The following is a 12,963-nucleotide window of genomic DNA, read 5'->3' as shown; positions in this document are numbered from 1 at the left end:
TGGGGAGGATTGCGGACCAGGTTCCTTGGCAATAGCTAAGCACAGCCTCCCCTTCTTCTTCTTCTTCTTCTTCTTCATCCACCTCTCAGCAGTCATGCTAAGTACGTCATCTTGTTTGTTTCAATGTATTTGGTTTTTATACAAAGTATTTTTGATGTAAATTCTGACTTTAATGGTGGAATCCGACTCGAGTCGAAATTCGAGTTAAGTCGCTACTGTAGGAACGGATCTCAGTCGAAGACCGAGGACTCCGCGTACCGCTCCTCAATCCATAACGTAAATCGCCTCCATCTCGACAAGTACCAAAGAACGTTGTGTTGTGATCACCGAATCTGACATGGGAACAGAACCCTTCACCTGGGCTAAAATACGGGCTTTGTCTTTAGTAGTCGTAACCACGGTCGACCGACCGAAACCCAGTTCTTTCCCGATGTTCGTCGGCGTCTCTCCTTTCTCTCCTTTCTCCGATCTTTTTATGATCTCGAGCTTCGTTTCCATGGTAACGGATTTTCTTTTGGCTGCTTTCTTTCTTTCTGCGGAGGGCGATGCACATCAGCTGGGCAAAATGGCGCACTCGAGAAGGGCGTTGTAAAGTCGAAACGTTGTAGGTCGAGACCTTTTTAACTCGAGGACTCTCTGCATCTAAAATAGAAATGTGCATATTTGCAGAAGTATAAGACATTATTCCCTTCACCAATTGTAATGGATGCATTGACAAAAATATGGTTTTGCAAACAAAGAGCATATTTTGTCTTCAACAAACTTTTTGAGCGGTTGCTTTCACACGGAAATCAATTTAGTGTTGAACTAAGACAACGTCCAGGGTTTTGGAAACATCATTTGATAGTTTATCAGCTTTAACCCAAACAAGCAATTCTTATTATTATTATTATTTTGACATAGATGAATAATGCTGAATAATGGCGAGAAGAGTTCCAAACAAAAGCGGTCTTATTTTCCGGCCAACGCCGGTCAACCCTTTTTCGGGACCGGGATTTGACTCGACCTTAATACCAAACAAATGAGTCCCCCAATTTCGCATTCCTGAGCGGCCACAGAGTTCTTAGAAACAAAAAAGCTCCTTTCCCTCCGGTCCCGCTGCGACGTCGGCCGATTGCTAATCCGCGCCCGACCCGATAAAAAGCGCTCAGGTACCGGCTCGCGCTCACATCCCCGTCATGTTCCTCTACCAGCTGCTCAGCTTCTTCTTCGCCACCTCCAAGAAGGAGGAGGACCCCGCCTCCGAGTACGACCTGTCCCGGTACAAGAGGGGCGATCTCCTGGAGGTTCCCCGGACCCTCTTCACGCACTTTGGCATCTATCTGGGCGACGGCCGGGTCGCCCACCTCATCCCGGACATTCTACCGGTTCTGACCCGCGACAAGGCGGCCGTGGCCGGGATGGTGACCAACAACCGCTTGCTTCTGGGCGTGGTGGCAAAAGCGGCCAGCGTGCGGGTGGACTCGCTGCGGGACTTTGCGTACGGATCTCGGGTGCTGGTGAACCGAATGGACTCGGTGTGCAAGCAGCCGCCGCTGGACCCGGACGAGGTGGCCCGGAGAGCCGAGAAACTGCTGGGCGCTGTGGCCTACAGCCTGCTGTGGTACAACTGTGAGCACTACGTCATGTACTGCAGATACGGCATGGCCATCAGCTACCAGACGTATCAGGTACCCTGTGACTCGGAAATAGTCTTCAATTAACCTAAAATATGTATTTCTGTAAAGACCAAGGTTTCAAATCTTTTCTTTCTTGCCAGCCCCTAAGACAATTGAGCAATTTTTGTCAATTTTAATTGTGTATACATCAGAGAACAGTTTAGAATCTTCAACAAGAATCACGCACATTCATAAAAACCTGAAGAAGGTTTTCGAGCAGGGGTGTCAAATACATTTTTGTCGTGGGCCACATTGCAGTTACATTTCCCCACCCGTTGCTGTTAAGACTATGAAATTGTAGAAATCTTTAATCGTCCCGTCATATTTACATTGGAAATTGATGAACTACTTTTGCGTTCAGAAATCGAGAGAAACGGGCTTTAAAATTCATCAAAATTCATTCATTCACACGACTGTTTGAAATTTTGGTACAAAATTTCACAAGAATCATGATGATGATTTACTTTTGCGGGCCACATAAAATCACGTGGCGGGCCAGAGCCGGCCCCCGGGCCTTGAGTTTGACACCTGCGATTTAGAATTTTTTTTTTACTTGCTACGAACTTTTAACTTCGGTCCACATCTGCGAGGATTGTCTGTTCCTAAATTCTTGTTAATCTATGTTGTTGCTTCATCTGGAAGCTGCTTGCGGGAGGCCACATGGCAGAGATGAAGTCCCACTTTAAGTCCCATTGTTGACTCAAGCGCAGGGGTACGAAAATAACAAAGATTAAAAAGGGTCTCGAGATACCCCAAAGAGAAGGCACGTATGTGACCGTTCCTCCATTTTCCCAAGAATCATGAAATTCACACAGATGATTTGTCTTCGCGGGCCACATAAAAATCACGTGGCAGGCCAGATCCGGCCCCTGGACCTTGCTTTTGACACACGTGATTTAAAAAATTTTTTTTTTCTAAATTTCCATGATGTTTTAACTTCCGTCCACATCTGCGAGGATCACTTGTTCCTCAATACTTGTTAATCTGTGTTGTTGCTTCATCTGGCAGCTGCTTGCGGGAAGCCACATGGCAGAGATGAAGTCCCACTTTAAGTCCCATTGTTGATTCAAGCGCAGGGGTACGAAAATAAAAAAGACAAAAAAGGCTCTCTAGATACCCCAAAGAGCATCACGTATGTGACCGATCCTCGATTTTCACAAGAATCATGAAGTTCACACAGATGTTTTGCCTACGCGGCTACATTAAATCTTATGGCGGGCCAGATCTGGCCCCCGGGCCTTAAGCTTAACACCTGCGATTAAGAGCTTTGTTTTTTTTTTTTTTTTGTTTTTTGTTTAATTGCCATGAACTTTTAACTTCCGTCCACATCTGTGAGGATTCTCAATTCTTGTTAATCTGTGTTGTTGCTTCATCTGGAAGCTGCTTGTGGGAGGCCACATGGCATGGATGAAGTCCCACTTTAAGTCCCATTGTTGATTCAAGCGCAGGCAGGGGTACGAAAACAACAGACAAAAAAGGATCTGGAGATAACCCGAAGAGCAGCACGCGTGTGACCGATCCCCCGTCTGTGGTGTTTCGTTGCAGTTCTGCACGTCGGTGCGCAAGATCGTGTGCAGCCGCACCAGCTCGTACGCGACGGCCTCGTGCGGCGCCGCCGTCCTGCTTTGCCTCGGGTGCGCCACGCCCGCAACGCTCTTGGCCACGCTGTTGCTGTCCTTCACCATCTGGATGGCAGCCTAGAACTGAGGCCTCGGCAAAAACTCTCGGGGGGGGGGGGGGGGGGGTTGTTTTGGCGAAGCCAACATTTGCGCTTGGTTAACGACATCAAAGTTCGCTTGGAGTCGGAAGTTTGGGAAAGATCAAGGGCACTTTTGAGACATTTGATGCAAACAACAAAGACCATTTAGAATGTTCAGTCAAGCTGACGTGCTTTTTTTTTTGTAAAATCCGAAGACAAAGTCAGTTTTTGACAAACTTTGCATTCATATTTTCGTATTATTACAAAACCTACTACAAGATTTTATCAACGCTCAGTTGGATTTAGTCTTCATTTAACAAAACTCAAGTGTTTTTGCAAATATCCAAGACATAAAAATGCAAGAAAAATTTATGAATATAATAAATGTCCTTTTTTACACATTAAAGAACATTTTCAGCTTTAATTTTGTACATGATTCATCATCAATGACATCATTTTTTTCTTTTGCCTTGCCCACGTTTAGCTTTTTTGACCGATTCTGTGCAAAAACATGTTAACGGACTAATAAGTTAACATTTGCTTTTGTTGTTGTTGATTTAGTTTTTATTCTCTTTGCATCAAATGATTTTTTTATAAATCAATTATTTTTCATATAACATGATTTGAGTACATTATATGTATATATATATATATTATCTACATATTGATTTTATTTTGTATAGTATTATTACGTATTATTTTTTCACTGTATTCATATTTTATGATTGACACAATTTTGAACTGAATAAATTATGTAGAATACACGTCTGTAAATATTTAAATTTTGTGATGTATATGTTAAAATAAAAAAATTACATTATTGGGGTAAGATGAATGTATATTTTATTATTTTTATTATGTATAAGAATCAACTCTATGCAGTATATATTGATTTTTTTTTTTTTACATACAATATAATTTCACTTTTACAAATGTGCCGCATGCAGCTGTTAGAGCGCCACCTGCAGTTTTATCTGTATATTATTTTATATTTGCCGCAAATACTCATTTTCACATTGTTTCTATGACATTATTTGGGTTTTTAAAATAATAATAGAAATTGCTCAAATAAAAAGATAAGGTTTATAGTGCCATCTGCTGGTCTGGTGTGTTCCTGACAGCCTAACATTACATTTTTAATGCAAACCAAAAAAATGTATTTTTGAAAGGTCACTGTAAAGAAGAGTTCTGCTTGTCTCCACATGGTACCGTTTTGATGTATGACGTCATCCAAGTGGTTCTGGGTCCATCCAAAATGCATTTCTCGCTGCTTGTCCTGATTTGTTATGACTCAGTCCAAGTGGATCGTGTCGAATATCAAGTATTTGAACAAAAGATGATTCTATTAGGTATCCATTTTCTTTGCCGCCTATCCTCACAAGGAGTGCTGGAGGCCTATCCCAGCCGTCAACGGGCAGGAGGCGGGGTTACACCCTGAACTGGTTGTCGGCCAATCGCAAGGCACATAGAGACTCACAATTACACCTATGAGCAATTTAGTGTCCAATTAATGTTGTTTTTGGGATGTGAGAGGAAACTGGACTGCAAACTCCACACAGGCGGTTCCGGGATCGAACCCGGGTACTCAGAACTGCGAGGCGAACGCTTTACACCTGATACATCGTTCCGCCTCTGAATAGGTAATAAACTTTTTTTTTTTTCTTACAACCCATGTACGACATTATATATCAGAAAAAACAGGTAAATATGAGGCGCATTTATTGAATTTAATTTTTTATTATTATTATTTTATTTTATTTTTTTGAGCCACTCATAACTTGACTTCACTGGTGTGTCGTCGTGCTGCAGAGGCCCTGCTGACTTCCATTGGACATGCGTCACCCTTCTGTTAGAAAGCCCACTAGAACATCCATGATGCATTTTAAACTAGTTTGTTGGCACCCTTAGAGTGATTAGTAAAAGTCTGCACACCCCCATTTTTGGGGGGAGGGCTGGGGAAAGGAAAACTTAGTACTGCATTTATACTTTATTTCAGTCACTTTCAATGGTTGGAAGTATTTAACATGAGCTTGAATGTGATTGGTGAATTGACTGTAAAAATTATTGTTATTTTTTTACTCAAGTACATTTCAGATTGTGCACTTTTCCACTTTAAGTAAAGGAGTCAAATCAGTACAAAATGCTCGCACTTTGCGAATTCCAATATGCGACTCGACAGGCCTTCAGTGAGCCTCGGACTCAAAAATCTTCAGGGTGGCGTCGGTTGCGGTTTTGAGTTTATTGACGCGTGGGTGCCCCCCCACACACTTTAAAAACATATTTGGGCCTTTCCCAGCACGTATTCCTGATTCAACCGCCACGGAGTACATGCCACTCACTTGTTTTATGACTTTTCTTTTTTTTTTTTTCTTTTTTTTTCATGGTAAGCAAGTCACAGAATTCTGCTCATTTTCCCATATGTGTGTTATTCATTTATGTTTTTGTTTGTTTGTGGTTTTGTTCCCTCAGCGCTAAAACCTTCGAGGATGCCAGGCTGCAACACAGTCGAGGCGGGGTGAGAAAAATGGCTGTCCAGGACAAAATGATGGATGGGCTTGTTTACTGGCAAACTGCAACGTGGACGGTCGGGAAATGTGACATTGCTACGTAGCGTGTCACTGTTTTTTTTTTTTTGTTGTTTTTTTTTTCTTTATGGATTTTGTTTCATCACATTTGTTTATCTATTGGTTGTTATAATCATTGTACCTGCGATTGGCGGGCAATTAGTTGAGGGTGTAACCCTGCCTCCTGCTCGATGACAGCTGGGATAGGCTCCAGCACTCTCCGCGACCCTTGTGAGGATAAGTGGTAAAAGAAAATGGCTGGGTGGATGTTTATCTATTGGTTGTTATAATCATTCTACCTGCGAATGGCTGGCAACCAGTTCAGAGCGCAAGCGTGCCTCCTGCCCGATGATAGTTGCGATAGGCTTTGCCACTCCCCGCGACCATCATGAGGATAAGCAGCCAAGAAAATGGCTGGATGGATGTTTATCAATTGGTATTTTATGATTCTACCTGCGATTGGCTGGCAACCAGTTCAGGGTGTAATCCTGCCTCCTCCCCGTCGACAGCTGGGATAGGCTCCAGCACTCCCCGCGACCCTTGTGAGGATAAGAGGGGAAAGAAAATGGCTGGATGGATGTTTATCTATTGGCTGTTATGATTGTACCTGCGATTGGCTGGCAACCAGTTCAGGGTGTAACCCCGCCTCCTGGGCGTTGACAGCTGGGATAGGCTCCAGCACACCCGCAACCCTTGTGAGGATAAGCAGCTCAGAAAATGAAAAATCCAGTTAATCAACATTTTACTTCTGTTGATGGCGACTTTTTCTTCTGGTTGACTCGACCGGTGCAATAAATGAAGTCAAACGAGGACTCAAGACGCTAATTTGGTGGCCACGACCCCCCCGTGGACTTTGATGACGATTTATGATGACCTCGTTAGCATTCATGAAAAAGCCTCGGGATTAACCGAGACGTAAACATGCGCTTTAGAGCAATTCCTTTTAATTAAATCACATTTTTAATTGCTCGCCGGTATAAATCAAGTGTGCGCATTTCAAAAAATGACTGCAAAACGGCTCATTAAGATGGCGCTAAGTGTGCTCTTGAAAAAGACATTATGTATTACATAATGCCCCCCCCCCCCCCCCCCCAACAAACCAAGTCTCTCCGGCGATCTCATATAAAGTGGAAACGAAAGAAGCAAATACGGGCAAACTGATGCGACGACGAGGCACACCTCGATAAGACGCGAGTGCCTGGAGGGAGCTGATTGGTCAAATCAAAGTCGAGGCCTGACGGGAACACGTACAGACCAAAGTAAAACAAAACAAAACATGACTAAATCCAATCAAAACCAAGGCACAAACAAACAAGATAAAAACAGTGACAATGAATACCTGATGGATGAATGACTGAATGAATGAATGAATAAATAAGCGATGGATGCATGTTGAAGGTGGGCGGATGAAAGGGTGAATGAATGGGTTAATGAACACATAAAAGTACAAATATAGTGAGCGGATGAGTGCATGAATGATGAACTCCTTCAGTAACACACTCACTCTCACTGATGGCTGAACGAGGATGGCTGGCACGAAGTGACGGGTGAATGGATGAATGACTTGAAAAATGGAACGAATTGGTGTATGGATGCATGAGCCAATGAATGCATGAATAAAGAAAACAGGTGGGTGAAATAACTGCTTTAGGTGATGATGGATGATGATGCATAACAATGGATTAATGTATCGGTGAATGAATGAGTACGTACATAATTTAATGATTATGAATCCACAAATAGGTGGATGAAGATTAAGAAATTGGGGAAGGAATGGGATGCATGGATGGATGAGTCATCCATAAATGATATCGGGTTATGAATGAAAGAATGAATGAATGAACAATAGATGAATGAATGAATGGCAAAATGCATAAACAATGAAGGAAGGAAAGACGGATGTATGTTGAAAGATGGGTGGATGAATGGGTGAATGAGTGGGTTAATGAATGGTTTAAAAAGACAAATGCAGTGAGCTGATGAATGCGTGAATGATGAACTCCTTCAGTAACACATTCACTCTCATTGATGGCTGGCCGGGAGTGACAGGTTGAATGCTCCTTCAGATGCATGGATGAATAAGGTGAGTGAATGAATGGATGAATGACTTGAGAAATGGAATGAATGGGTGATTTGGTGTATGGATGCATGTGGCAATGAATTCATGAATAAAGAAAACAGGTGGGTGAAATAACTGCTTTGGTGATGAATGGATGATGGATGATGCATGTGCATGCATAGGATTCATGTGTAGGTGAATGAATGAGTACATACATGAACGAATGATTATGAATCCAAAAATGGGTGGATGAAGATTAGGAGGTTATGAATGAATGAATGGCAAAATGCATGAACAATATAGGAATGAATGAATGAATGAATGTACAAATCCACAAACAATATATGAATGAATGAATGAATGGATGGATGGATGAATGACAAAATGCATAAAATATGAATGAATGAATGAATGATGAATGAATGAATGAATGAACAATAGATGAATGAATGAATGGCAAAATGCATAAAAATAGATGAATGAATGGCAAAATGCATAAACAATATATGAATGAATGGGAAATGCATAAATAATATATGAATGAATGAATGAATGAAAGTTAGACAGAATGCATAAACAATACATGAATGAATGAATGAATGGCAAAATGCAAAAACAATAGATGAATGAACGAATGAATGAATGGTAAAATGCATAAACAATAGATGAATGAACGAATTAATGAATGGTAAAATGCATAAACAATAGATGAATGAATGAACAATAGATGAATGTTCGAATAAAACAACATGAAACACAAAATACAGTCCATGGAAAGAAGGCATTTGCAATCTTGACCTTTTGCTTATTTTTTTTTCTCTCTCTCTCTACAAGGCGGCTAAATGAGAGACGATGCCTAACGCCCCCCCCACCCCCCCCCACACGTGGCAATAAAAGTTAAAATAAACTACCAACAGTACCCCCCGCCCCCTAAAAAAAAGTACATTTACGCCCCAGCCAAGGATCGAGTGGAGGATGGAGTGAAAAAATGATGTCAGGTGCGGGGCGGGGGGGTAATTGGATCTGGCCACGGGGGGGCTGCGACGTGCAGTCGGAGCGCGTCACAGTTTGACGAGTCTTCTCGTGAGGATGCTTCCCATCCGCTTTGGCTCTTCGCCTGCACGTGGACGCCAGTAGCGCCTTTCTCCTTGCACACCCAGGTAGGACTGATGACAAAAATGAAAATGATACAAATATTAATTTTTGGGGGGTTATCATAGTGGACGTTACGCACCGTCTGTCATTCTTCTCCACTGCTTCCGCTTGGATTCGACCTCGTTTAGCGATGAGCCCGATAATCAACTCGATCGTGCCGACGCAATTGAAATATCGCTTCTCTGTATTCTCGTTTTTTGAAAAAAGTCAACTAAACATCGACGTCCGTGGCGCATTTTTTCTTGTTGTCCCGATGCGCCTTCCAGCACTGAACTATTTCCTCGGGCCGCAGCTGGTGGGACGTGATGAGACGGTTGTAGCGGCACCCGACCGCGGGCACCCGCAGGTGGTTGAACCAGAACGCGTCGGCCGGTTCCGTCGGCTTCAATCCGAGCTTGGCCAGGCACAGTCCCACGTAGACGTCCTCCAAGTAAACTTTGCGCACGCTCGGCGCCACGGCGTATATTTTCGGCGCCAGGTCCCCGGAGAGCACGTATCCGGTCCCGGAGCAGAAGTCGGGATACTTCTCTTCCGGGTACTCGTCTTTGGACACGTACCACTTGCTGGTTTTGTCCCGATGGGGTGAGAGATTTTTCAGGACTTTCCCCGTGAAGTAGTTGGTCTTGGGCTTTGAGTCCGGTCTGAGCAGCTTCAGGATCAGGTTCTCCGTGTTGATGAACATGTCGCTGTCGGTCTTCATGACGTAGGTGGCCCGCGGGCAGTACCGCGCCACCCAGTGCAGTCCCATCCAGATCTTCAGGGTCAGGTTCTTGTAGGAGTCCAGGAAGTCCTGCTGGATCAGATCGCGATATTTTCGACTCTCTTTCCGGAGCGTCCTCTGCTCTCCGCTCCCCGCCTCCCCGTCGTGTTTTCCCAGCAGAAAGATCCGTACGATTCCCACAGCTGGCATCAAAGACTCGTCGGCCCAAGTCCGTCGGATCGCGTTCCTCCGGTCCACGTGCGGCGCCTCCGTGGTTATCATGAACACCAGAAACGGCGCCGCTCGCCTCTCTCGGCATTTGTACGGCTCGTTGATTAGATAAGGGAAGAGCCCGCGGAGGTGGTTGGAGTCGACCTCGGGGGGCTCCCGGTCACCCGCCGGGTCCTCTTGCCGAACGTGGTGAAGCAGGAAGTTCAGCGCAATCAGCAGCAGCAGGAAAAGCAGGAAGTTGAATACCAATTGAAAACGGCGGCGGCGGCGTCGCCGCTGCATGACGTCCCGGTTGCGGGTCGAGGGCTTCAGAATTACACGACTGCTCTCTGCGACTCCGCGCCGCCGCAGTCCCGCATCGCAAAATCGTCTCCGGCGATTTCTTTGTTTGATAAATCCGCGTAGATCCTCAGGTCGGTGCAACAGAGGCTTTAGAAAGGTCGCAAAGTAACACAAGCAGCAAAAAAAAAAAAAAAAAAATCCCCTTGTGGTTTTGATGCTTTGTGTCATCACAAAGGCGCATCACAAGTTTTTTTTTTTAATTTCAAAATTGATGTAAACTTTTCCATGATTTAAATGTCAACTGTTGTGGGCCATCAGAGAAGAAGAAGGAGTCACCCAGAAAGTAACTGGGGGGGGGGCCTCTTGAGGTGCGTTCAGACGCTTAAACACGAGCAATACCCGTTGAAGTACCAAGCAATACCAAGAGAGGAACTGTGGTACTGCACGCGCGAGTCCGGTGTGGCGGAGAAATATGTGAGAATAGTACAGGATGTGTTATGAGGGCAGCAGAACAGCGGTGAGACGTGCCGTAAATGTGTCAGAAGAATTTAAGGTGGAGGTGGGAATGCATCAGGGATCCGCGCCGAGCCCCTTCCTGTTTGCGGTAGTAATGGATAGGCTGACGGATGAGGTTAGACTGGAATCCCCTTGGACCGTGATCTTCGCAGAGGATATTGACCTCATTTATAAACTGTGCAAGAAAAAGGAGATGAATTCTTAATAATAATTAATAAAATATATGATGTATAATTATTATTGATTTCATCTTTAAAAGAATGCCTTTGAGATTGTACGACTGAAATTTGGAATGGAAGCACAAAAAAAAAAATCAGCATTTATTTAGCCAGTGTCCTGTGAGAAGCTCAACAGTAATTGAGTACTTTTTATATTTGCGCAAAATGATCATCAAATGTGAAAACGCCAACAGGCCACAGGGCGGCCGATGGGGCCGCCGCAAGATGGACGTCGCCAACGCGAGCGAAGCGCAGCTGCCGGCGGCAGACGATCCCTCCTCCAATTGCTGCTGGACTACGCCAGCGCCGCCTGGTGGTGAGGAGGACTACCCGGGCCTTGAGGATAGCACCCATCTGCCGGGCGTGCGCGCGGCGCTCATCCTGGCGTACGGCACCATCATCACCCTGGGCGTGGGGGGCAACGCCATGGTGATCCACGCGGTGTTCCGCTTCCGCCGCCTGCGTACCGTCACCAACTTCTTCATCGCCAATCTGGCCCTGGCCGACCTCCTGGTGGCGTCCCTGTGCCTGCCCTTCACGCTGGCGTACACCCTGCGTGGCGAGTGGGCATTCGGCCGGGCGCTGTGCTTCGCCGTGCCCTGCGCCCAGGGCGCCGCCGTGCACGTGTCCACCATCACGCTCAACGTGATCGCGGTGGACCGCCTCCGCAACGTGGCGCTTCGGCCGGACGGCGCGCCGCGTCTGTCCCGGCGGGCGTGCGGCGCCGTGGTGGCGATCGCCTGGGCGGTCGGCGTACTCCTCGCCAGCCCGCTGGCCGTCTTCCGGGAGTACGCCGTCTTCCAGCTGGCGCCCGGGAAATCCATCCAGGTGTGCGCCGAGAAGTGGCCCGAAACGGGTGGCAGCGCCCCCTACAGCCTGGCCATGATGCTGCTGCAGTACGGCCTGCCTTTGGCCGTCAACGTTGTGGCCTACGCGCGCATCTGGAGCAAGGTTAGAAGTCTGGGCGGTGAACCGCCGGATTTTTGATTCAACGTTTGCCGATTCAATCTCTTCATGTTTGAAATGATGACTCCAAAAATTAATCGACAGCTGAATGGATTTGTAACGTAATCTCATGTCAGTTTCATGCTGATTTTTTTTTTTTTTCTGGTTCCGCTTGGTTTTACCGGCGCCAGATGAACGCCGGCCGGCTGTCGCGGGCCCACCGGCGCCGCCGTAAGACCACCAAGATGCTGGTGACGGTGGTGGCCGTCTTCGCCGTCAGCTGGCTGCCGCTGCACGCCTTCCAGCTGGCCGTGGACGTGGACGGCCGCGTGGGCCGCGCGCAGGACTTCAAGCTGCTGTTCAGCGCCTTCCACGCGGTGGCCATGTGCTCCACCTTCGTCAACCCCATCCTGTACGGCTGGATGAACAACAACTACAGGAGCGCCTTCCTGGACGCCTGCAGCTGCTACCGGACCTTTGACCGACACAAAAAGCCAAACAAAATGGCCTCTGCCCCGCCTTGCAAGTCCAACAAGGGTTAAGTGTCTAGTGGGCTACCTCATAACTGTCAGAAACACCTCTCCGAGCTCATCGGTGCAGCACTATTCCTCGTTCTCAGCAGAGGATAAAGACGATATGATTTTTGAGAACTGTTGCTCCATTTTGTCCCCGAACATTTGTGTTCCATCTGTTGCTTGAAGGCTCAAGTTTCAGTCTCAAATCATTTCCCCCCATTGAAACCAATGGAAGTGCCGTTTATCCGTTCCAAAAACTTTGGGTTGAAAAATCGCTGTCCCCAATATTCTTACTTCTTAAAATACACAGAAGAATGAAATCATTTCAAAACAGCATTTGAATATCTCTTCGGTTATAGTTCTCGGATTTGTGTGATTCTTGTTTTCATTTTCATTTTTTTATCGTCGCTTACTTGTTTGA

General features: G+C 45.8%; 3 protein-coding genes across 5 annotated transcripts; 2 read left to right on the top strand and 1 right to left on the bottom strand.

The window, feature by feature from the left end:
• The first annotated feature begins 1,175 nt into the window (after nucleotides 1-1,175).
• On the top strand, nucleotides 1,176-3,366 carry LOC133506344 (lecithin retinol acyltransferase-like). Its single transcript, XM_061830396.1, has 2 exons — nucleotides 1,176-1,670; nucleotides 3,204-3,366. The coding sequence occupies exons 1-2, from the start codon at nucleotides 1,179-1,181 to the stop codon at nucleotides 3,357-3,359; spliced, it is 648 nt and encodes a 215-aa protein (XP_061686380.1). The 5' UTR covers nucleotides 1,176-1,178; the 3' UTR covers nucleotides 3,360-3,366.
• A 3,648-nt stretch (nucleotides 3,367-7,014) lies between these two features.
• Nucleotides 7,015-12,941, top strand: LOC133506625 (neuropeptide Y receptor type 2-like). Of its 3 annotated transcripts, none has more exons than XM_061830939.1 (3): nucleotides 7,015-9,140; nucleotides 11,277-12,033; nucleotides 12,219-12,941. In XM_061830939.1, exons 2-3 carry the CDS (start codon nucleotides 11,308-11,310, stop codon nucleotides 12,567-12,569), a joined length of 1,077 nt encoding a protein of 358 aa, XP_061686923.1. In that variant the 5' UTR covers nucleotides 7,015-9,140; nucleotides 11,277-11,307; the 3' UTR covers nucleotides 12,570-12,941. The 3 variants fall into 3 exon arrangements, with proteins under 3 accessions (XP_061686923.1, XP_061686924.1, XP_061686922.1); XM_061830940.1 differs by lacking the exon at nucleotides 7,015-9,140 and adding an exon at nucleotides 10,664-10,716; XM_061830938.1 differs by lacking the exon at nucleotides 7,015-9,140 and adding an exon at nucleotides 10,750-10,979.
• LOC133506626 (beta-1,3-galactosyltransferase 2-like) lies at nucleotides 9,012-10,508 on the bottom strand. The gene is made up of 2 exons (XM_061830942.1): nucleotides 9,215-10,508; nucleotides 9,012-9,146 (listed from the first exon to the last, which is right to left on the bottom strand). The coding sequence occupies exon 1, from the start codon at nucleotides 10,346-10,348 to the stop codon at nucleotides 9,347-9,349; it is 1,002 nt and encodes a 333-aa protein (XP_061686926.1). The 5' UTR covers nucleotides 10,349-10,508; the 3' UTR covers nucleotides 9,012-9,146; nucleotides 9,215-9,346.
• Nucleotides 12,942-12,963: the final 22 nt, after the last annotated feature.

Source organism: Syngnathoides biaculeatus, chromosome 9 (assembly GCF_019802595.1).
Source record: "Syngnathoides biaculeatus isolate LvHL_M chromosome 9, ASM1980259v1, whole genome shotgun sequence".
In the NCBI taxonomy this organism is placed as follows: Eukaryota; Metazoa; Chordata; class Actinopteri; order Syngnathiformes; family Syngnathidae; genus Syngnathoides; species Syngnathoides biaculeatus.
Note: the sequence above shows the minus strand (reverse complement) of the source record. Positions and strands in the feature narration are given on the sequence as shown.